The sequence below is a fragment of the Perognathus longimembris genome, chromosome 1 (assembly GCF_023159225.1).
Source record: "Perognathus longimembris pacificus isolate PPM17 chromosome 1, ASM2315922v1, whole genome shotgun sequence".
Lineage (NCBI taxonomy): Eukaryota > Metazoa > Chordata > Mammalia > Rodentia > Heteromyidae > Perognathus > Perognathus longimembris.
In genome coordinates, this window is record NC_063161.1 from 91,865,160 (window position 1) to 91,890,594 (window position 25,435).

Genomic DNA, 25,435 nt, shown 5'->3' on the forward strand with positions numbered 1-25,435 from the left:
TGATGTTAGTATTATTGTCATTATCATCTTATTATGTCTATGTCAGAACACTGAGGCTGGGATGCTGAATCACTCGGCCAGCAAAGGGCAGGGTAAGGAGCCAAATCCAGGTCCTTCCCAAGCCTCACCAGCCAGTGCTGCCGTGATGCCCCAAGAAAGGTTTGAGCAGCAGCCTGTGGCTGTGGGACAGTCTTTCCCAGAATGCTTTTCTTCTTTGTTTGGGAATTCTTCACAATGGGCATGTTACTTTGTGTTTTGGTTCCCTGATCCTGAATAAGAGGCAAACAATCCATGCCCAGTCATAACATAGGAGGTATAAATAATGCTATTTTTCTTCAGTGCATAGGGACTGATGTGCTTGGGGGGCAAGGGGTATTTGAAATGGGGGACAGAGGGGCTGAAGGTGAACAGGAAGAAAAGGATGAACTGTGGGAAGCAAACCTCAAAAGGAGACAAGAGGCACAGGGGAAATTCACTGTGATATGCTTAGTTAATGTGATCATTTGTAGTGGCTTAAAACTTAAGCCTTTCACTTAGGGCCTTTTTAAAAATTTTTCTTTCTTTCTTTCTTTTTCTTGTCAGTCCTGGAGTCTTGAACTCTGGGCCTGGGTGCTGTCCCTGAGCTTCTTTTTGCTCAAGGTTAGTGTTCTACGATTTGAGCCACAACTCTACTTTTGGCTTTTTCTGTGATTAATTGGAGATAAGAGTCTCATGGACTTTCTTGCCTGGACTGGAATCAAACCATGATCCTCAGGTCTCAGTCTCTTGAGTAGCTAGGATTACAGGTATGAGTCACTGGTGCCCAGCCATTGAGGGCTGTTTTGAAGGCTGCTGGAATCCATTTGCATGTTATACCCACTTTTAGGAAGAGGGTCCACGTGATGTATGACTAATGGAATTGACATGTTCTAGTATTATGAACGGAGCTAGGTGCTGGTGGCTCATGCCTGTAATCCCAGCTATTCAGGAGTCTGAAATCTGAGGATCTCAGTTCAAAGCCAGCCCAGGCAGGAAAGTCCATGAGGCTCTTATCTCCAATTAGCCACCAGAAAACCAGAAGTGGTGCTGTGGCTCAAGTGGTAGAACACTAGCCTTGAGCTGAAGAGCTCAGGGACAGTGCCCAAGCCCAGAATTCAAGTCCCAGGACTGGGAAAAAAAAAGAAAAAAATTATGAATGATTCTTTTTTAAAAAATTTTGAGGGTTGCCGATTCTGATGGCTTGGATGCTCTCTCTTAGCATTTTCACTCTAGGCTGGTGCTCTACCACTTAAGCCATACCTCCACTTAGGAGAAAAGAATTTCATAGACTTTTCTACTTGCATGGGTTTCACACGTCCATCCTCAGATCTCAGCCTCCTGTGTAGTGAGGATTACAGTTGTAAGCTTTCAGCTCCTGGCTATGAGTGACTCACTTAAGAAAACTAATTAGAACCATTTCAGAATAGACTTCCTTAAGTGGTCAGGTTAAAGGTGTGTCGATGGCTCCAGCTGCATCTGCGCATGTGCAGAGTCTGGTCTCCTTGGAAACCCATCACACTCTTCTCCTGGGATGCTGTGTGTGGCTGTGCACTCAGCAGGTCTTTACCTTGGCAGGTCTCGGTCTCTTCCTCATAGTAAGCTCCCACTGGACACTCGTCTAAGCACTTCCCCTTGTAGAGGGACTTAGACGAATCTTCGCATTGCTCACAGTCATCTGCCTTGGGGCCACTGCACTGAAGACAGTCTTCATGGCAGGTGACACACTGGCCTGAGTCTGAGTAGGTCCTCTGGGGACAGGACTGATAGCACGTGTCTTCATGCAGGAAGTAGTTGGGCATGCACTCTGTGGGAAGGAAGAGGCAGCAAATTATCTCCAGGGGCTGAAGCAAGGAAGTCACGATCTTGTCGTGAAGCCAGCTCATCTCTCTCCACTGTGGCTCATTGGCTCCATCCTCACCCTGCCAGGGAAAATCTTCAAGGTCAAAGAGGCCCTGCCTTGGGAGGAGGGGCCTCACATCCTAAATCTGGGTGCTGAAGTGGCCTGCATTTCTGAGGTACCAGAAGTCACTATGGCAGACACAGATGGCTGAGATGCTAGAGGTTTCCTGGTCAGAAAACCCAGAAAGCATGAATAATTACCTAAAGTTTTCTTATGCACTCCAGGCTCCAATCCACAATGAATACAAGTAAGAATTTGCTGAATAAGTTAATTTTGCATTCTGTGCTAGAGTACACCTTGGCTGGATGATTAAGCAGCACAAGTAATAAATTGTGGACTTATTTTGTTTCTGTTATTATTCTTATTTGGGGAGGAATCCTTGAGGTCCCATCAAGAGGATGCATTGAATAGAACAATGCCAGGTAAGTAAGCCTGTCTTATTTTGGAGAAGAAATTGGGTATGTTTCTTGGGAGATAATTCCAGAGAAAATCTTCATAGCCAGAGAGCTAGTTTCCACTTTATAGTTGTCAGCACTTTCCTTTCTCTCTCCTTGTGCATGCTAGCTAAGCCCTCTACCATTTGAGTCATACCCAGAGCACCATTGCTTCTATTTTGTTTTTGACATAGGGTCTCTATGAGTGCTTAAGCTGGAAGGTATCTTCCTACCTTCACTTCCCAAGTAGTGGAATTATATGTATACACCACTGGGCCTGGTCTCTCTGTTATATTTTCTCTTTTTCTGCTGGTTCTGAGGCTTGAACTTAGGGCCTGGTTGCTGTCCTTGAGCTTCTTTTGCTCAAACCTAGTGTTCTACTGTCTGAGCTATTGCTCTATGTCTCCACTTTTGGCTTTTTTTGGCAGGGGCGGGGGTAGTTTATTGAAGACGAGAGTCTCATAGACTTTCCTGCCAGGGCTTCAAATTGAGATCCTCAGATCTCAGCCTCCTAAGTAGCTAGGATTACAGGCACCATCCACCAGTGCCTGGTTTCTTACTATTCCATTAATCACATCCGTTTATTTTATTTTTGTTGTTGTTGGTGGTGTTTGTTTAGTATCTCTCTCTCCTATAGGCCCCTGTGTATGGAAGGGTTCTTGTTGGTCTCACCCTGTAGACTCCACATTGGAAAGAGTGTGTCACTCTCAACCTCCACAATGGTAGGCAAGTTTCCGTAAAGACAGAGCCTGGCTGTCATGGTTCACTGTGGACACTCCCTGGTCAGGTAGAAGTCCCTGGCATAGGGGCTCATTGGGCCAACTTCTCTCCAGGGAGTACCTTTGCATGTTCTCTCATGGAGGCACTCCTGACACTTCTCTGGGCAATGCTTGCACACCCCGTCCACAGCAACGTGTCTCTCAGGGCAGGCTTTCTGGCATACTCCATGGTCCAGGACAAACTCTTCTTCACATGAATGACAGTTGGTGGCATTTCCTTCACAAATTCTGCAAGGAGAGCTACACGGCTCACAGTGGCCATCTTTTGCATAAAAGCGCCTGTGGAAGGAAAGGGGAGAGATTGGAGAGGCTGATGAGCTAGAAATGGAAGCTAAATTTCAGAGAAAGGAATTCAGATTCAGATGGAAAGGCCTCAGGACTTACTGAGTGAGGGTGGTATAGGGAATATCTAGAAAAATAAAATGTAAAGGATGGCCATTCTCTTGGTGAATTTGGTTTGTTTGAAAGCACTAGTTGCTAATAGGTCTATCACTTAGTTGTCTTCTGTTTCCCTATTTTACCCCTTAATTGGCATGACTCTTTCTTTCTTTTAAATGAAAGCCTTATTTTGCTGAAGAAACATACTTTCTATTCAATTTAATCGTTTAAAAGTATTTCACAAATTAAAGAAAACATTTTGCATGGTACTGGTAGACATTATGTGGAGAATGAACTACGCAACTTGTGGGCAGGACAGGAAGGGAAAACTGGGAGAAAGCAAAGGAAGGGTGGCATTTGTCCAAAAAGAAATGTACTCATTACTTTGTCTTATGAAACAGTAACCCCTTTGTGCAACACCTCAATATTAACAATAAAATCATAGGAAAATTAACCAAGTAACCAAGAAACTTCCTTCAGTTGTGTGTGTGTGTGTGTGTGTGTGTGTGTGTGTGTGTGTGTGTGTATAACTTTTTCTTTAGTTTCTTTTTTTGGTTTTGAAGCTTGAACTCTGGGCATGAATACAGTTCCTGAGCTTTTGTGTTCAAGATCAGTGCTCTACCACTTGAGCCACAGATCCACTTCTGAATTAACTGATCAGAAGCCCCCATGAACCATTCACTACAAACTTCCCACTTGAATGAACTGAAGATATTTTCTGTGTCCTGAATGTGCAAACACCTTCTTAAAACTTTCCTCTTTTTTATTTCTGCTGCAAAGGAGCAATGAACCATTGGTAGTCTGGTGTGATCTGATGCATTCACCATTGAAAACTAAAATGAACTTATTAAAATTTTATTTTATTTATTTATTTTTTTGGCCAGTCCTGGGCCTTGTGCTCAGGGCCTGAGCACTGTCCCTGGCTTCTTTTTGCTCAAGGCTAGCACTCTGCCACTTGAGCCACAGTGCCACTTCTGGCCGTTTTCTATATATGTGGTGCTGGGGAATTGAACCCAGGGCTTCATGTATACGAGGCAAGCACTCTTGCCACTAGGCCATATCCCCAGCCCCCTTGTTAAAATTTTAATGTGTAGTTACTATGTGGTAGTAAAAAAATGGAAAACAAACCCCAGAAAATATTTTAATGTCCTCCACTGTATCTTTTTTTTTTTTCCAGTCCTGGGGCTTGAACTCAGGGCTTGAGCACTGTCCCTAGCTTCTTCTTGCCCAAGGATAACACTGTACCACTTGAGCCACAGCAACACTTCTGGCTGAGGAATTGAACCCAGAGCTTCATTATGTAGGGCAAGCATTCTCTAATACTAGGCCATATTCCAAGTCCCCACTTTATCTTTTAATAACAGATGCCACATTCACTTTATCCATTCATCGATTGGCATAGTTTGGTTCTTGACTGTCCCCAGAAGGTGGTGACTGTGGAAGTGGTGAGATTTTAAGAAATGGGATCTAAATGTCACAGATATAAAGTTAACATGTAAAAGTCTGTACTTTTTTTTTTTGAGAGGACAATGTTGTAATTAACCAGAAATACAAGATTGTGTTGAAACTGAAAAGTTGACCCTTCAAGGGAGACGGTAAAATAAATTCAAGTGGAGAAGCCCAACATTGGCTTGGAATGTAAGTGAGGATAATTACATTTTACTGTGAGAGTAGCTTGGTAGTTCCTGACCCCTCTTAGGAGTTGTCACCAAATTTCCATCCCCTTCCTTTCTGCCATATCTGTCAAACCAAATGACCTTTTCCTCTATACTGAGGGTACAAGACAATCCAATCCTTTTGACCATCTGTACTTTTTTTTGTACATCAACAATGGACAGGCTGTGAAGGAAATCAGGACAATAATTCCATTCACAATAGAAAAAAATACTAGAGAATAGACTTAGCTAGGAGGTGAAATACCTCTAACATGAACACTAACAAACCCCGAAAAAAGAATTGAAGAAGGCAACAGAAGACGAAAAGACCTCCCATGCTCATGAATTGGTAGAAATAATATTTGGTAATAGTTATACTGCCAAAAGCAATTTACAGATTCAATGCGATTCCCATCAAAATCCCAGTGTCATTCATAGAAATTAAAAAATCAGTTCTAAAGTTTAAAAACCTAATAGCAAAGCAATCTGAGCAGAAGAGTAGGGCTAACATGAAGTTATACTACAGAGCATTTTAAAAAGCAACAAAAATAACAACAACAAAACCCTCTTCCCTGTCCCAAACCATAGCATGACACTGGTGTAAAACAGACATGTAGATCAATAGGACAGAATAGAAAACCCAGAAATAAACACACAGATACAGCTATATGGTTTTTGACAAAGGAGTAAAAAACATACACTGTAGAGAAGACAAATAGTGCTGAGAAAACTGGCTATCTGCATGTAGAAGACATTTGACCACTCTCATCCAGTAAAAAAATAATTTCAAAATGGATCAAAGGTTTTAAAGCTATGAATTATTAAGACTATGGGAAAATATTGGACTATGTAGTCACAGGTAATTATTTTCTGAGAGGGACTTGAAATAAGAACAGCAATTGATAAATGGGACTGAAGAAGCTACTGCATAGCAAAGAAACAAATACTAGATCCAAGAGACAACCTACAGAATGGGAGAAAAATCTGCCTCAGCCATTCATGGATAAATGGTGGATAAATGATTCATATCTAGAGTGTACAAAGAACTCACAACGTTAAACAGCAAAAGAAAAATAAGTGTGAAAATGAACAGATAGTTCTTAGAAGTACAAATGTCTAGTTAATGCATGAAGAAAGGTTCCGTATCATTAGAGAGAGAAAATGCCAATTAAGAGTACACTGAGATTCTACATCATCCCAGTTAGAATAGCAATCATCAAGAAAACAAACAACACCAAAAAATTGGGATTAGAAGATGAAGGAACACTTATATACTGTTGGTGGGAATGTAGGCTAGTGCAAATACTATGGAAATGCATCTGGAAGTTCCTCAAAATAACTAAGATATTTACCTTATGAATACTTTACCTTATGAATACTGCTGCAGTAAGTGTAGCTACACAAGCATATAAATCAATGATTTATAGTCTTGCATACTGTACATTCATTTGTGATTAATTTAAGGCATAGATCAATATACAAGAGAGATACCTGCATATCTACACTTATTATAGCACTATTCAAAATAGCCAAGCAGTGGAATCATCTTAGATACCCAATAAGAAATGAACAGGAAAAAAGGTAGTATATATTCGTAATGGAGTATTAGCCATAAAGAATGAAATTATGTGATTTGCAGGAATATGATGGAACAGGAGATCATCATGTTGAGTGACAAGCCACGCTTATGCAATAGCATGTTCTCACTCATGAGTGGAACTTAGTCCTAAATTAATTATGATAAAATAATAATAATAATATAAGTACAAGAGGGGACTGTCTGAGAAGTTACTAGGGAGACTGAGAAATGAGAGGTTAGTGGGAATGAGGAGAACTCATATATGTGTGTATATATAGCTATATACTTATATAAAATAATCATAAACATTTTATTGTCAATATATTACTAATTATTGTATTGTTATAATGTATTAATATATTAGGGTGCTATACCATTATTCGATTTTATAATTATAATCAATAGTAATTATTATTTGTATAATATATTAGAAATATTTATTATTTATAGATATATTTTTTTTAGTTGGCAATGGGATACATTTTCTTTTATAAGAAATTATTGTAGGGGCTGGGGATATGGCCTAGTGGCAAGAGTGCTTGCCTTGTATACATGAGGCCCTGGGTTCGATTCCCCAGCACCACATATACAGAAAACGGCCAGAAGTGGCGCTGTGGCTCAAGTGGGAGAGTGCTAGCCTTGAGCAAAAGGAAGCCAGGGACAGTGCTCAGGCCCTGAGTTCAAGGCCCAGGACTGGCCAAAAAAAAAAAAAAAAGAAATTATTGTAAATGTGATGTACAAAGGGGTTACACTTACGTAAGTAAGGTAATGAGTACATTTCTTTTCAAACAGTGCTAACCCCTCCTTCAATTTCTCCCACTACCTGGCTGCCAGGATTATCTGTGGAATCACAGTACTGGTGATCAAGGGGCCTTAATGCTACATCACCAAGTCTACCTCTTCACCCCATTTACCTTACTCCATCCACTCACACAAATGTGTCATGTTGTAGCATGGCCAGAAGGGGGAGTAGAATGCAGAAGGGAGTGGGGGGGGGGAGGAGGAGGGGAGAGAGGTAAGGAGGGAAAGAGGGGTAGAAGGTGGAGGAAGGAAGGAAGGGAAGACGAGAGACAAAGAGGGGAGGAAGAGGGAGAGAGGAAAGAAGGAGGGGAAGAAAAAAGGAGAGGGGAGAGGGAGAGGAAGGGAGAGGAAGGAAGGAAAGGAGAGAGAGAGGGACAGAGGGAGGGAGAAAGGAAGGAAGGGAAGAAGAGAGAGAGGGAGGGAGGGAAAGAAGAAGGAAGGAAGCAAAAGAGAGAGGGAGAGAGGAGGCAGAGAGAAGGAAAGAGAGAGAGAGGAAGGAGAAACGAAGAAAGACAAGAGAAGGGGAAAAGGAGAGAGAGAGGAAGAGAAAAGGGGGTTGGAAAGAGAGAGGGAGAGAAAGAGAAACAGCAGCACCTTGATATAACTCTCATTACAGTGTGTTGCTACTGGTGGTGTAGTTAGTTCCTTAATCTCTTCCTGTACCTGGTCTTTATTCTGTATGTTCGTGTGCTCAGGGAAGCCCAGGGAAGCTGCATTAAGCTTCATACCATCCACCATTTCTAACACCCACTGAGGGGACTTGGAAGGCAGGCCCCACGCAAGGGGAAGAAAGCTGGGTTTCCATTCTCCCAGCAGAGATTGCTTTAGGAAGGTGTGAAGTGTGGATTCTGGCAAATGAGACTGGAAGAGGGCTGAGGGAGTTTCCTTTCCTCTTCAAAAGAGGGGTACGCAAGGAAATATGTGGCCTTTCTGCTGTGCTTGTGGCTGTGCAGGACAGACATCTTGAGCCCAGAGGGGGGGAAGGGGGGTGGGGGAGGGGGAGACTAGAGGGAGGAGCTGGAGGACCAGCTAATGTACACGGAATAATACATTTTGGCCATGGAATTAATCAACAGGGATTTCCTTGATTTGTTGCACATTTCTAGAAGTTTCCTAATGGACTTTCCATTTGCTTTTCCACTCAGACTCAGATAATGCTAAAGATAATGCTAAAGGTGGGTGTTGAGAGAAAGCTCAAAAGAACAATAAACCCAGCAGCTGAAAAACCCTGGGACTCAACAAGTAATCAGTGTTTTATTATTTCATTTTCACAACTTCTAAAATGTAGAAGAGGTTCAGATCATAGCATTGCTTATTGATTGATTGCCCACATTGGGGCTTGAACTCAGAGCCTGGGTGATGTCCCTTGGTGCTTTTTTTTTTTTAAACTCAAGATTGTAGCTCTACTACTTGAGCCACAGCTCCAACTTCCAGCTCTTTGCTGGCTAAGTGGACATAAGAATCTTAAAAGACTTTTCCTGCTGATCTTAATCCTCACATTGAAACCTCCTGAGTAGCTAGGACTATAGACATGAATTACTGACACCTAGCACATAGTTGCTTCTGTGATGCAGAGAATCGAATCGGGCTGGTATCACTTGATCATTAATACAAGAAAGTCACATGACCTCCTATGTGCCAGCCCAGCCTCACTATGCAGTTGCAGCTGCTTGGCATGAAGGTTAGTGTAAGAGCTCTGTGATAGTTGTATCATCACAAAATTGCATTTCCCACAGCTTGACTCCATGTTATGGAATGCAAGCTACAGGGCTGTTGTTTTTTTTCCACAAAAGCAAAAATACATGCCTAGAATAGTTCTCAGGAGAGGGTGGCATCTAATGTTGGGTTAAATTTTGCCTGCTGTGGCCAGTGGTGATGCCTATTGGTCAACAAAGCACTCTAGCTAGAGTCCTTTGGTGAGAGTGCACTGGAGCAGGAAGTAGAAGGAAGGTCACTTACTCAGGGCATCTGGGGTAGCACCTGCCTTCGTGTAGGAAGAGAGGGACGTCCCGCTGCACCTGGCATGTTTCGCAAAGGTCAGCGGCAGAGCAGGAGGCACAGCCCTCTGTACAGTCCTCACAGCTGCCACTCCTGTCCGAGGCCCATGTGCCAGGGGGACAGGAGGAAACACAAGCCTGAGCCAACAGATAGGCACCTAGAAATGTAGGGGTGAGGGCAGAGAGGAAGAGTCATCATGACATTGTCACATGTGTGCACAGCTCCCACCAATGCCCAAACCCAGGCTGCCATTTACACACCTTTCTGCAGTCCCTGGAACATTTATTCCAGGTTTGTAAAATATTTATTAGTGACGCTAAGTTCTCCAAGATGACTTAAATCTCTGGAAAGAAAATAGGCAGCTGGAGGCCTTTGCCCTGATTATTTTGCTTTCCTCTATTATTAGATTCTGGTCACTATGGGCCTACCCTGGGCCAGGCTGGGTTGGAGTAGTAATGCTGTTGTTGTGTCTTCTGAAGGTGATCAGTCACTCATGAAAGGCTCAGGGGAGTCTCCTCTCCTGCTTACCCCCAATCCCACCATGAGTGATGCAACCAGCTCTCCCTTTAGTGTATTTACTTACATTTAACTGAAACATATATTGTTATTACAGAACCCAGTTTAGCTGGGAATGGTGGCACAAGCCTGTAATCCCAGCACTCAGGAGGGTAAGGCAGGAGGATCCTGAGTTCAAGATACTCCTGAGCTACACAGTGAGACCCTGTCTTTAAAAAAAAGAAAAGGAAAAGAAAAGAAACCAATTTATAAATCACCTTTAACTTCAAAATATCAAGAAACTTCCTTCAGTTGTGTGTGTGGTGTGTGTGTGTGTGTGTGTGTGTGTAACTTTTTCTTTAGGTTTTTTTTTGGTTCTGAAGCTTGAACTCTGGGCATGAATACAGTTCCTGAGCTTTTGTGTTCAAGATTAGTGCTCTACCACTTGAGCCACAGATCCACTTCTGAATTTTTGGTGGTTAATTGGAGATAAGAGTGTCATAGATTTTCCTGCGTGGGCTGGCTTTGAGCTGCAGTCCTAAAATCTCAGCCTTCTGAGTAGCTAGGATTACAGGCATGAGCCACCAGACCCTGGAGGCCCTTAAAAATTTTTTAAAATATGATTATAATCTTGGCACACATGTTATCTTAAATTCTGCTATTTTCACATTGTATTCCACTACAATAGATCCACTTTTCCCATGGTTTTCATTTCTCAGGGCTTCAGTTACTACAGTCAACCAAGGAACTAAATATTAAATGGAAAATTCTGGAAATAAAAGATTCATAAGCCTTAAATAGTTTTTATTATAGTATATGGGTAAAATTTTTAAAATTTTATTATTTGTTATTGCAAATCTCCTATTATACCTAACTTATAAATTAAAGTGTATCATAGGAATGACTTTCTTCTATCCTATGTTGAAGACAATGTAGTAATTATAGAGTTTGGTGTAGTCTGGGGAAATTCTGGAATATGTATTTACATGGCACGTTCCTAGATGGCCCTTGGGATGGGACTTTAATCAGTATGTTAATGCAGTATCTAAATGAAATACCCTCCTAATGCTGGGAAGGTTTATTATTTACAGCTTTAAAAATATGAATTAATATTTTGGTGCTGATATTGGGGCTTGAACTCAAGGGATCCCACTCTTGCTTAGTTTTTTGTTTAAGGCTGGTACTCTAGCAGTTAAACTATACCACCACTTCTTACTTATTTTTTTGCAAGTTAGTTGAGGATAAGAGGCTCTCAGATTTGCCTGCCTGGGTTGGCTTTGAACCTTTATCCTCAGATCTCAGCTTCCTGAGTATTGTATCATTTTTATAAACAATGAAGACATTGATCATCATTGGAGCAATGTACTTGTTCTTTCCCTGTCTCTTCCACCTCTAAATCCATTAACAAAGAAGAAAGACATGCACTTTCTGTCCCTAGTCACAGTCTTCTCCTGAAGTCCTCTTGTTTCGGTGATGTGCTTCAAAAGAACAAGCAAGGGCTGGGAATATAGCTTAGTGGTAGAGTGCTCACCTTGCATGCATGAAGCACTGGGTTCGATTCCTCAGCACCACATAAACAGAAAAAGCCAGATGTGGTGCTGTGGCTCAAGAGGTAGAGTGCTATCCTTGAACAAAAAGGAAGCTGGGGACAGTGCTCAGCCTCTGAGTCCAAGCTCCAGGACTGGCAAAAGAAATAAAAAATAAAATAAAAAGAACAAGGAAATGTCTAGAAATATCAAGAACCTGTGGACCTTAGTACATTCCGTGGCTGTTAACCAGTCACGTTATCTTGCTTTTGGATTAAGAAACATTTCTCTATTTGTCCTTTGACAGTCAGTTTCTATCAATATTGGCTTCGTGTTTGGTTCTTTGTGAGTCTCCTTGGGGACAGGAACATTCAAGGGGACTAGATCAAAGGCCTCCAAAGCCCAGAACAAGAAGATGTTGACATGCGAGGTGACAGGAAATGGGCTCAGATCTTGCCTGCCTTCTCCTCCCCCCGTCACTCTCCATACTGACCTTTTGGACATGAGGTGCAAAGAGTTGCCGATCCATTGCAGGTTTGACAAGAAGAATGACAACGTTGATTTTGTTTGGAAACATCTGAGTGGGAAAGAGACAAGCCAGATTTGGCCTTTGAGCAGGCTGGTAATGTTACAGCATCGGAAAAAACTGCTTGGGGAACCTGGCTTCTTTCCTGCCTGGAATAGTACCCCTTTGACTTTTACATTAGCTAATTGTTGCTCACAATTAGCTGCCCACTGCTATTATGTAGAACTGTATTGCTTTATTTTCTTCTCTTAGTCTTTTACTAGCAATTGATTATCATGACTTCTCTTTGCAACCTCACAGTGACAGAGGACTTGGTTCTGATGAGTGAAATTTGAACAAACAAATATTCCTTCTTTTCCCTATGTTCAAAATGTGTGAGGTGAGTGTCTATTGCTTGTGTGTGAGAGCTTCCTGACCTGAGTTTTAGATGGCCTCTCATTCCATGTGGGAACCGAAAATCGATTTTATCTCCCCACATAAACCCAACTTCTTTTCCCTCTTTTGTTCTTTTTGGTTGTGTTACTGGTTCATGCCTAGATCGTTGTGTCTGAGTAGTTGCCATGGAATGCAAACTTAATTGATCTCATCTTAGATTTGTCCCAAATTATTACTCAACATCAACATAATCAACCCACCCACAGACTCTCTGGTTGGCTCAGAGTTCAGCAGGGCATTCCAGATCAACACCCCATTAACTTTCTCAATGTTAGGAGTGTCCCTGTCTCCCCTTTCTTCTAGGTGCATTTGCTGAGCAGGCTTTTCCAGGAAATACTTCAGCACTCCATGGGACAGTTTTAAGGACTACTCAATCACCTTGCTCACAGTATCAATCTGTAGGTACAAAGATCTTGACTAGAGTTCAGAAGGAGGTTCTAGCTCAGAACAAGAGAGCCATTGTGGGTCCTTTACCATTCCATTCTGTCACCCTGCCTCTGGCTTTCCCTTCTCTTTCCCTGGGAGTCAGTGTGGCATAGACAACTCTCTCTCTCATCACACCTGCCTTCAGATCCCAGCTGTGCGGCCTTCTGGTACGGTAACCATGGCTACAATAATTAAACTCTCTGAGTCCTACTTTCCAGGTCTCTAAAATGAGAGAAGCTGGTCCCTTCTTCTAGGATTGTTGTGAAGATTAAATGAAACAATGTGTGTGAAGTGCTTAGTGAAGTGGCTCAGTCGCAGCAACTCCATCCACTTCTTTCTGGAGCTCTTGATTTTCATTGTTCCATGCCATTTTTGAGGCTTCTTGAGGCTCTCCTTCTCTTCTGCCTTTATGCTTGACTGGCTCTGGGAGCCTTGAATTAGTTTCTGTGGTGGTGCTTAGGGTTAAAAAGCCTCTGAGCTTTGCTGCGAGGAGTGTCACATATAGATACAGGTATGGAAACAGAGAGTTGAAAAATGTAGATGTACAAGAACACGCATACACATGCACATACATACACACAAGGCACATACAAGTATATACAAGACTCCCTTTACATATAAATGATTGTCCAGACTGCCATGCAGCGTGGCGCTTTTTCCTAGTTTAGAAGGAAAAGTTGGCCTAGGTTTCCCAGGATATGATGAAAGCTGATGATTGACAGATGTATTCCCCCAGAACTGCCCTTGGGGTTGTGGCAGGAGGGAGTAGAGAAATTGCTCAGAGCTGCTTGGCTTGGTGCCTATAATTGTCACCAAATTGACCCATGGGATTCCAGACATGACCGATCCTGTCCTTGGGCCTTTTCACCCGATTATACCAATTAATCCACAAGAGAAGAAAAACATCAGTCAGAAGTCAGTATGCATACTGAGTAGTCAAGAGATACCAGACAGGAAGCCCTGTGAAAGGCTGTTTCCTGTCAGCCCACAGGCTTGGCCTGATTTTCTTTTGATGTTCTCATTTTTATGCTAAAATGTCTCACATAACAAGATGTGTTTTAATTTTTGAAACTTTTGTAAAATTTAATGTGCATCGACATGTACATATATATTTATAGCTTGCATATCGTTTACATCGTAATTTGGATATTTTACTGCTTATAGTGGATATAGAATTTGGCAATGTCCCTATCTGTCCAGCAGAGGGAGCTCTGTACAAGGAGTTCACAGCTATGAAGCTACACTTTCAAACCCAAGATAAGGGACTTTATCCCAACAAGTTAACTTGACCTTGGATTGCAATTTCCATTTTTAGCCCATTTGATAAACTCTATACTTGACAGAAATTGAAAAGAACAAAAAGACAAAGGGGAGGAAAGAAAAGTGTCTTTAGGAAAGTACAAGGTCTATCATTCAGAAGTGAGTATGGCTAACCTACAAAAAGCTAGAGGTTCTTTTTTGTTTGTTTGTTTGTACCCATTGTAGTGCTTGAACTCAAGGCCTAGGTGCTTTATTGCTCAAATCTAGTGTTCAGCCATTTGAACCACAGCTTCACTTCTTGCTTTTTGTTAGTTAATTGGAGATAAGATTCTCAAGACTTTCCTTGACCAGGCTGGCTTTAAACCACGATCCTTAGAGCTCAGCTTCCTGGATAGCTAAGACTACAGGCGTGAGACACTTGTACCCTGCTTAAAGGTTTTATATATATATATATCTATGTATCTGTCTACACACACATACATATATATACACACATATATATTAAATAGGTAAACACTTCAAGGTTCAAAATGGAGGAAAAATGTATCCTTGAATTTATAATCCTCCTGCCTTTGCCTCAGCCTTCTAAATGCTGGGGTTACAGGCATATGCCACATACCTGGCTTGCCTTTCTTTTCTAAATTCGAGAACATTCTCTGATAGTACATAAAGAATCTCTTGTAATTTTTGATAGCATTATACTATTTCACTAAGAGGATTGTACTTTATCTCTCTAGTCTTCTATTTATTTATTTTTTGTCAGTCCTGGGGCTTGAACTCAGGGCTTGGGCTCTGTCCCTGAGCTGCTTTTGCTCACCACTTCTGGCTTTTTCTGTTTATGTGGTATTGAGGAATTGAACCCAAGGCTTCATGCATGCTAGGCAAGCACTCTACCACTAGGCCACATTCCCAGCTCTCTCTCTCTCTCTCTCTCTCTCTCTCTCTCTCTCTCTCTCTCTCTCTCTCTCTCATCTAGTCTTTTATCTTTTTCCCTCTTTGCCATTTCAAACAAAGTTGCGGTGATGGGGAAAGTAGAGAAGGCTTTTCTTTAGCCAATCAAGCATAAGCTAGATGCTGGTGGCTTATGCCTGGAATCCTAGCTACTCAGGATGCAGACATCAGGAGGATCATGGTCAAAGTCAGCCTAGTTCACTAAACCCCATCTTAACTGATAGCTGTGTATAGCTGCAGGTGCCTATCACCCCAGCAATTTGTGGGAGGCTGAGATGGGAGGATCATGGTTAAAGGCCAGTCCAGCTCCGCCCCCCCCCACCAAAAAAAAAGTGCTAGTCAGCATGGTGCATGCCTGTTATCCTGTTATCCTGGCTACAGTTGCAAGCATAAGTCAGATAATGGTTCAGGCCAACTTGGGCCAAAATTGAGACTTTCATCACAAAAATAGCTACCACAAGGGAAAGGGAAGGAAAAGGAAATAGCTTGAGGCCTGGATCAAGCTGTAGAGTACCTACTTACAAGGTGCCTGGAGTTTAGACATCACTATAGCCCCACCCCCACCCAAAATCTACAAGAATAGGTTTGTTTTCTGGTGGGTTGTTTTTTTTTTCCCGTATATGGAATTTCCAGTGTCTCCCTTGAATACCTCTGAATGTATTACGTTTATGACCCTTCCATCTCGACATCTCTCAGGATGTCCAAGTCCCCATTGGCCCCCCCGGCTCCCAGCTGCCTGAGCTGCTGATCCGCACAATGGAGATGGTGGGTGTGGTGCTGATTGCTCCTCCCTGCCTCCCTGTTACCTCTTTTCATTTGAACCTTCCACCTTCGGGCTTCCTGCAGCAAGTTCTTCACCAAAGATGGGTTTGCAGTGGGCACAGCTTCTTTTTTATTTAAGAGAAAAAAGAGTAGGTTTTTTTTTTTTTAAATGGAAATGAATAAGGAAGAGAAAGTTCATCGATAACCCCATAACCCTCACTAATATCAGCCATGGTTCCTTTGACAACAAGATGGCCCACCTCTGTAGGGAACGGCCAGTATAGGTTCATGTATGTGTAGATGGGCAGGCATTCATTTGTGCAATACCTTTAACACTATGAACCTTGCAAGTGTTTTATTTTGTCCTTAAAAATCTCTTTTTTTGGGGGGGGCAACATTAGGGCTTAAACTCAGCACCTCCATCTGTCACTCAGTTTTGTGCTCAAAGATGGTGCTCAGTCACTTCAGTCGTGACTTCCAGTGTGGCATTTTATTTTTGGCTAATTAGAGATAGAGTATCATGGACTTTTATGCCCAGGCCAGTTGTGAGCCAAAATCTAAGTTTTAGCCTCCTGAGGTTTACAGGCATGTGACACCAGTATCTGGTCTAAAACATCGTTTTTGGTTTGCCTATTTATTTGTATGGATTACAAGTCATTTATTTCTGATTACATCTTTAGATCAACCTCTTACATTTACTGGTGGTGTTGCCATAAAGAAAGCCACTGTGAACATGTTTGTGTGGGTTTTTGCTTGCCAAAGCCTGGTTATTTGGCATCCTGAGTGACCATGATTTTCTGCCTTCTACCTGAGGTTATTTCCTCCAGATCTTTAATATTCTTTAAACCCTCAAATTGCTTTATTTTTTTTAATCAACTAGGAATTACTACTTTAAAATGAACTAGTGTCTCAAGTGATAAAACTAGTTTTATGGAATAGATTTCTAGTGTTCTGGAAGATGTGTATGTTTTCTCACATTGAATTCTTAAAATGACTATGTGAAGTAAGTTTCTCCCACTCTCATTTTATAGATGAGGAAACCAAGGCTCAGAGAGGAAGAGTCATTTTCTCAAAGTAATGCTGTTAATAAAGAACAGAGCCAGAATTTGAACTCAGGTCTCCCTAACTCTAGAGTTATCTTTTATGTCATAATACTGGGCCTTGTGCCTGCCAGGCAAGTGCTGTGCCACCAAGCTTTTCTCCCAGCCCCTAGATCTGCTTAATGCTACAATCCTCTTTCCCTAGAGACATTTTTTCTGCAATGAATTTGGATTCTAAAGTAGTTTTTAGAGAGGCCAAATCAATAGTATGTTGGCTAAACAGTTCTCTAGAAAACAATATATTTGTAGAGTTGACAATTGCTGTGGTGTCAGTACTGTTACCAGAGCTAATTTCCAGCAGTGTCTATGGCTTAACAATACACTTACAAAATTCCTGGATGTTGAACCATCAATGCAAGTCAATACAAGCAGTTCCTTCATATCACTGGGCCAAAGTGGTACAGTGACTTGGGTATTCTGGACTCTGTATGCTGCACTCTGATTGGTCAACTCAGTATACATCACATCCCCCTTTCTACATGAAGGCAACTAATATATGCAGATGGATAAAGTCTTTTAAAGATCAGATCTCTAGGGCATCATTAGATGAACTTTAGAAGAACTCCTTAATGTTTAGTTACTATTAGAAAATATATTTCACCAGGACTGAGGTTGACTCACTCTCCTCATGCTTTCAGTATTTGTGAATGAGTCTGAGATTCCAGTCATTCTCTGAGCCTAGAAATTAAGATCAAAAGATGGGCTAGTGATAAATTATTTGTATGTGGTCAAAGATAAAAAGCTAATTCCCAGGACTGTGCTTGTAGCTCCCAGTCTCCTGGGAACATGCAATTAGAGCTGCTACAGCATGGATTTAATCAGTGAGGGTAAGAGGTAAGTGGGGGAATTTTCAGGACCAACTCTAGGACTTCACTGCTATTGGGGGAGGAGCAGGGAAACCTCTTGAGAAAGCACAAATGCCTTCACAGTAGCAAAGGAGATGATTTCTGTTTCCATCAAGGTGCATCTGGAAACCAACGACGCCATCATCTTCTCCCCAAATTGTGGCCTGCAGCATGCTACATTTGGACACTGCCAGACACGCTGGTGGTGTGGGATGCTTGGGTCACTGCAAAAAGCCATTTGTGGCTCTGTGTGTGTGTGTGTGTGTGTGTGTGTGTGTGTGTGTGTGTGTGTGTACAAGTTCTAGGGCTTGAATGCTGTCCTTGGGCTTATGTGTTCTACTACTTTGAGCCACAGCACCATTTTCAGCTTTTTGGTAGGTAATTGGAGATAAGAGTCTTCATGGATTTTCCTACCCTGGCTGGCTTTGAACTGGGATCTTCAGATCTCAGAGTCCTAAGTAGCTTGGATTACAGGCATGAGGCATTAGCACTTGGTATAGTTGTGGCCTTTTTCATATGGGTTTTATTCTGATCATGGAAGGACACTGAACTATGTAATTGTTACAACATATTAGTGACTGGCAGAAGGGGTATGGGGATGATCTACACATTTGTGCAGTGTATTTGTGGTACCTGGAAGAACAGAGTGGAGAAACCATCTCTGGGGAGAGCTTGGGCTTGACTGGAGGATTTGCCACACCAGGGCTGGGGCATGGAGCAGTCTCCGTTCTTGGATTAGAGTGGGAGGCCTTCCCACACTGTTGGTGGTTGACCAAGAAAAATGACTCTCCTGACACTTTCCTGGTTGGTTCCAGTGTTTACAATAAAAAATAAAGGAGTTCCTTGAAGTCCAGTTGGATTTTTATCTCCAGGTTTTTGTTGTTGTTGTTGTTAATCATGGGTCTGGGTGCTGGCCCTGAGCTTTGTGCTCAAGGCTACCCTTTGAACTACAACTCCACTTCTGGTTTATAGATGGTTAATTGGAGATAAGAGTCTCATGGACTTTCCTTCCCAGGTTGGCTTCAAACTGTAAATCCTCAGATCTTAGCCTCCTGAGTAGCTAGGATCACAGGTGTGACCACCAGCGCTCAGCTCCAGGATTTTCTCCCAGAACACACTTATCTGTGCTCCAGGGATGGGCTGTGAACTTTGGATGTGAACACAATCTTGTGGTTCCCACTGTAGAGGAATAGTTGATACATCTATAAAACTCTCGGATCTGAACAACTTTTAACAATCAGAAGTAAGAAGTTTGTTCCATTTTACCCTTTTAACCTGAATCTCAATCCATGTTAAAAACAATAAAAAGAGAAATAGTAAAAAATAAATTATGGAAGCCTTCCTGGTACCACCTAAGGAGCTACATTCTCTCATAAATACTCTGTAATTTGTCTGGGTGTTCTCCAATGTTGCCAGGAATGACCACAAATCTGCTTCCCATCATGTGAAAGGTGTGGCTAATTAGTACTTGCTCCTAAGAGCCTTGTACTGCCTGATAACACTACTGACCTTGCTTTTGAGGGCAAGAAAGCAGGAAGAAAATGGGGGCTTTGCCTCTCACCTCCCAAGATTCATAAAATGAACTTTCTCTGTTTTAGTGCTTGGCAGTGGATCTGGGGGAAATGGAGCCGTTGACTTACCTTGTTTCATGAGCATGCATATATATATATATATGCATATATAAAAAATATATATATATCCTTCTCTTTGCTAATACTCTATGTGTCTTATTTCATAGGTCATAGCCATGGAAAAGTGAGGCTCTGTCATTGCCTTTATTTCCTTTATTCAGCCCTGAGAAACATTCTGGTCAGTTTCCTGAGTTGCTGGTTAGTGCAGTGCCCCCTCCCATGGAACAAATCCTTCATTTCTTAAAAACTAATACATTGTCATAACAGAAAAAGTAGAGGGGAATGGGTGTGGTGCTTCGGCAAAGGGGAAACAATCAAAATCTGATTTTTGCTTGCAGAATGCGTAGTCCAGTTGAAGAGACATGTTATCATTTGGGGAATCAAGTCTACCCTGACTCTTGGCTCCTTGGCTCTTTCCCTCATCTGGACGCCAGATAAAATACAGATGTTCGTAGCAAGAAACACAACACCAGACTGTTTCCCTCTTGGCTTGTGTTGCCTCTTAAATGCCTGAATGCCAGACAAACTCGTTTGCAGCATTTTGGTTTAGCTATAATTCACGGGAGATATCCCAATTGTGGTGGAATAATTTTCTCCTCAGCTCTGTGTCTGAAGTCAGGCCCTGTCTGTTCTGTGGCCCTTGGCTGCTGAGTTTAGGATGGTCTCGGAGCAGCATTTCCTTTAAGACATGTGCCAAACTGTTGGAGACCACAGCAGCTGGGGATACCCTTTCTCTGAAACCAGCCGAGCCCTCTTGATTCTCTTGTGTCTGTTTGTCTGTCTGTCTGTCTGTTTCTTTCTTGCTCTCTGGAGTGCTAGGCTAAGAAGATCCTGAGCAGATATATCACAGTTCACAAGTCTGAATAGAAGTCCCTACATGGAATAGGACTTCGATTTTTTCCAGCAGGAATTTTGTTTTTATTAAACCACCTCAGGCACAGACAGCTGGTAGAGAGCTTGTACTTAACTTGCCCACAACAGAGGTGTACTGTAAGGAATTCTAAAGACAGGCTGGAAGGAATACCTGAATAGCTATCATCTTAGAACCTCACCTCCCCCATTTGTTCTACATGCTGTCCCTCCTGCATCTGGGAAGAGCAACTTTTTAATTTCTCCTTCTACTCCTGCCCCCTTTAGTAGGGATTAAATTTAGGGTCTTACTCATGTTAAGCAAGTACACACTGCTACTGAGCTACCTATATTCCTAGCCCAAGAGGGCAGCTTTTTTTTTTCTTTTTTCTCTACTCTCCTTTTCTTTCTCCCCCTCTTCCCCAACACTCTCCTTCTGTTCCTTCTTTTTTTGGTGTCAGTCCTGGGGCTTAAACTCAAGGCCTGGGTGCTGTCCTAAGCTTCTGCTCTAGGCTAGTGCTCTACTACTTTAAGCTATTTGGCCTTTTTTTTTTTTTTTTTTTGTAGTTTAGAGTTTCACATAGTTTTCTGCCTGGGCTGCCTTTGAACGGTGATCCTCAGATCTCAGCCTCTTGATTAGGTAGGACTTCAGGTACCTGGCTGAGGGCAGCTGCTTAAATGCAAGTTCAAATGGTGGCAAGTTCTAGCTTATTAGTAAAATCATGGGTTCAAGCAGAAGTTCCAATTTACTAGTCTATCTGGAAAACCTCCCCTTGTGTGTGAAGAGTTCTTTTCTCATAAGAAAGAGATATCTGCATATGATAGAAGTTATTCTAAAAATGTTGAACAAATGGCCATTTGGCCATTCCCATCAATTCCTTGGCTGCTCAGGCAGGTAGAAACTCAAGGGCCAGACCAATCATTAACCAGCTCCTCTTCGCTTCTAAGTGCCAAGGGTCCCTTCCTACCCTTTCTGTCTGCAAGTGAACTTGGGGAGCAGCCAAAACTTGATTCTTATGTTAAACCTATGGGATCCACCAGAAACAGGTGCTAAAGAGGGAGGGAGGCAGAGCAGGCAGTGGGACTGCTGCCATCTCTCTTTAAGAGGCACTTACCATTCCAAAACTTGTCTTCTACCTGAGCCGGGGCGGGCGGCATGCACATCCCTAGCCACAGCTGCAGCCTGTCCCCACAGCTGGTGCATTCATCATAGCCAAAGCCTTTGCAGGTCTCGCATGTTTGGTGACAGGGCTCACAGGTTCCCACCTCTTGGTCACTGTAGAAGCCAGGTCCACATTCTTGCACACAGCTGCCACCTAGGTCAGAGCACAAGGAGGAAGTGTTGAAGGCAGGCCTCTGGCCAGCTAAGATGGGTGTGTGACTCAAGGGCAAGTCCACAGAGGCTTGAAGGCAGTCTCAGGTATGAATTTGATTGTGCTTGTTTGAAAGAAACCAAGATTATTATTTTTTAAGCATATTTCAACTACAGAATGTATTTTAAAATATCTAACCCTTTTTTGAAGCCCTCTTTGAACTGAGAATTTAAATTGGCCATCATCTTAAAGGATGAGAAGCTTTGAATAAAGACAAGAACTGTTGAGGCCTTGAAAATTGCAAATAAAATTAATCTACTAAGCTGGTCTTGGGAGCCGCATGCCTGTAGTCTTAGTTACTCAGGAGGTGGAGATCTGGAGGATGGATGTTCAAAGATAGCCTAGGAAAGCAAAGTCCGTAATACTCCATATAAAAAAAAAAAATCAGCAAAAAGTTAGAGTGCCAGCTCTGAGCAAGACAGTGAGTGAGGAAAAATAAATCTGTTAAGAATTCCATATTGAGCTTGGGCACTGGTGATTCATGCCAGTAATCCTAGCTACTCAGGAGGCTGAGATATGAGGGTCCTGAATTGGAAGCCAGCCCAGGCTGAAAAGTCTGTGAGACTCTTTTTTTTTTTTTTTTTTTTTTTTGCCAGTCCTGGGCTTTGGACTCAGGGCCTGAGCACTGTCCCTGGCTTCTTTTTGCTCAAGGCTAGCACTCTGCCACTTGAGCCACAGCGCCACTTCTGGCCATTTTCTGTATATGTGGTGCTGGGGAATCGAACCCAGGGCTTCAAGTATACAAGGCAAGCACTCTTGCCACTAGGCCATATCCCCAGCCCCTGTGAGACTCTTATTTCCAATCAACTACCAAAAACCTGAAAGTTGAAATGTGGCTCAAGTGGTAGACGGCCAGTCTTGAGCAAAGAAAGCTAAGGGACAGCACCCAGGCCCTGAGTTCAAGCCCAAGTACTGGCACTAACTGTGCATAGGAATTTATAACATGAACAATGTCTCTCAGAAAGAGGCATGGCTCTGTCTATTAGTCACCTGACCATTCCAGGTGACTTAAATAAATTCCAAAAGCATTTATATTCAGGTCCCCTCTTCACTATTCCTCTATCCCCAACTTACTCTTGTTTCCATTGGCTTGGAACTATTTGAGATTAATTAGTGGAACATGAACTAGGCTTCATTTTTAACTTCAGAAGGAAGTAGGTCTGGCTAGGGTTTATAGTCAAGTTGAATTAAAATTCTTCCTTGGACCTGAGACTCCAGCACACAGACTTTGGAAACCAACCACAGAAGTATAAGGAAGAGCCTGGCCCCACCTTTTCCTGTTGCAATGCCATTCTGTTCCCTGGTTTACCTGAGAGAAAGAAGCCTTCCTCACACCAGAAGCACTCATTCTGGTCACAGTTACCACAGTTAGGGTTGCATGATTTGCATGTCCATTCTTCAATGAAGGTCTTCTCAGGGCAGGTTTTATAACAATGGTGTTCAAACCTAGGGGAAGACAAATTAGTTTCTTCTATGCGATTATGTTCTTACCAGCCTTAACTTGATCTCCTTGCGATGAGTGTGTGTGTGTGTGTGTGTGTGTGTGTGTGTGTGTGTGTGTGTGTGCGTGCCTGCATGCGTGTGCCTGCCAATACTGGGGCTTGAACTCAGGGCTTGGCGCTCTCACTTGGTTTTTTTTTTTCTCAAAGCTAGTGCTTTACCATTTGAGCTACACCTCCACTTCTGGCTCTTTGGTGGTTAATTGGAGATAAGCATCACTTTCCTGCCTTGGCTGGCTTTGAGCCACAATCCTCAGATCACAGCCTTCTGAATAGCTAGGATTACAGACATGAGTCACCATGGCTTTATGCAGCACTTTTATCAAAAGTGGTTAACTGGATTTTAAGGGAAGAATCTTGCATTTGGTGTGACCTGCTTTGTCAAACCAAGTCATTGGCCACCACCCTATGGATTGCTGGGGGCCTTAATTAAGAAGGGGTTCAAGGAGAAGTGGGGGACTCATGGTGATTTATGGAGTCTTGATTATGTGTTCAGAATCAGCTCATTTAAATCTGTGCACAGGATAACTATTCCTTCTCTTGAATTTCTCAATAGGGAAACAACCAGGCTGTGTTAGACTAGAGGGATGCAGAATTGTACGAGGGCTAAAGAGATAATTGCCCATTTGCTTCTGTCACAATTGCTTCTTAAGTCTGTATCTAAGCTTCCTTTCCTTAGTTCTTCAAGAAACATTCTGTGCTCTGACTATGTGACCTTACCCTTGAAACCTTTCTGTCCTTTATTTCTGCTTGGGGAATCTGTGGTAATGTTGACTATGAAAATGCTGACAAATCACTTTCTGCTTATGAAATGTCAGCTGGTCTGTCATATAATATAATAACAAGTGCCTCTGCTGTATCCATCCTTCTCAGTTCAAATGGAATGATAATTTAAATCAGTGGGTTAGGAGTACAGCGATTTAGGACTCAGTCCAGATATTCTAGGAGAGTTGAATTAAAACCATTAGACAAAATACAGATTTAGTCTAAAAGTCTGAACTGTGAAAGGCTCCTAAATTCAAAACTTTTTTAGTAATGATATGATGCCCCAAGTGAAAATTCCCACACCGGCTGTGAAATTTACTTCATGTATTGAATTATTTCTGATGTTTTATAGCATTATCTTCAGGCTCTCTGTACACAATAACAAATTCTGTGTTAGAGTTGCTATATCATGATGTATATAATATACAGTATAAGATACTATACAATATAATAATATAGTATAATTATATATATATGCAAACATATCAAAGCATTTAAACCTGGAACACTTCTGGTCCCATGAAGTTCACTCAATATTTTCTATTTGTTTTTGCTATTGGGGGTTTTACTTTCCCTCCCATTTTCTTTATCCCTTTTACCTCCATCTCTACCACCTTCTGAGCTCCTGGAAGTTGGTGAAGAAGCTGGTGGTATGAGGAAGTGAGCTACTGAAGTAGAGATGGTCTGGATGTGTACCTGCTACTTACTAGCCTCCAGCACAGCATGTGGGGGCACTAGCACTTCCCTGACTTTCCCTTCTCTGTTATTTCTCTAATGTTCCTGAGAAGTTTGATGTAAGTGGACATGAGAGCTTGGAGATCTCAGAACTCCTCACACCACTCACAGCAACTGGGCAGCCTATACAATGCAATCACCTGGGCCTGTCTTTCCCTTCCATCTCTCTGTTTTTCTTAGTTTTTCCTTCCAGGATAGGCAAACAAGGCAAACCGGAAGGGAGACTAGATTGGGAAAAAGAGTGTCATTGAAACACTACATCTTTGATTTTGTAGATTTTTTTATTAGAAAACTTTGGGGTGAATGGTTATCTGTGTTTCATTTAACCTGATGGTCTGTCTCTTTTTCCTCAAGGGAAGACTAAGAGCTAATATAGTGCCTGGCTTTTCCCCTGGAGTCTCTGACTCCAGTTAAGGACAAGAGGTCTCCATGGTGACATTTGGAACCAGTTGACTTGGGACTGGATAAATGATTAAGGTCTGTCCATAAATGACAAGGTCTGAATCTTGGTAACCCATGTCAAGATTGCTAGACACCAGTGTCAGGCTGGATGACTTCCAGGATCAAGAAAGAGAAGGCCTCCTTTCGAGGCAAGAAAACAGCTGGGCTCTCTGCTGAATCCAAGAATTGCTTATATTAATGAGTCCACATAACAGAGCTGCTTCAGCCTGCAGGGCCTCTGCTTTAATCACTGGATTTAGGATTAAGTCAGTAA

At 42.2% G+C, this 25,435-nt stretch overlaps 1 protein-coding gene across 5 annotated transcripts in view; it reads right to left on the bottom strand.

Annotated features, from left to right (window-relative positions):
- Positions 1 to 25,435, bottom strand: part of Pcsk5 (proprotein convertase subtilisin/kexin type 5) — a 411,976-nt gene that overhangs the window by 17,557 nt on the left and 368,984 nt on the right. For 3 of the 5 annotated variants that reach the window (XM_048332196.1, XM_048332181.1, XM_048332167.1), the window contains 7 exons: positions 23,031 to 23,167; positions 21,464 to 21,664; positions 15,968 to 16,048; positions 12,057 to 12,140; positions 9,504 to 9,699; positions 3,193 to 3,410; positions 1,586 to 1,822 (listed from right to left, as the gene is read on the bottom strand). In XM_048332196.1, coding sequence (XP_048188153.1) covers positions 1,586 to 1,822; positions 3,193 to 3,410; positions 9,504 to 9,699; positions 12,057 to 12,140; positions 15,968 to 16,048; positions 21,464 to 21,664; positions 23,031 to 23,167 — 1,154 coding nt within the window. The remainder of the gene's footprint in view (positions 1 to 1,585; positions 1,823 to 3,192; positions 3,411 to 9,503; positions 9,700 to 12,056; positions 12,141 to 15,967; positions 16,049 to 21,463; positions 21,665 to 23,030; positions 23,168 to 25,435) is intronic. The other 2 variants (XM_048332173.1, XM_048332189.1) reach the window with 2 other exon arrangements.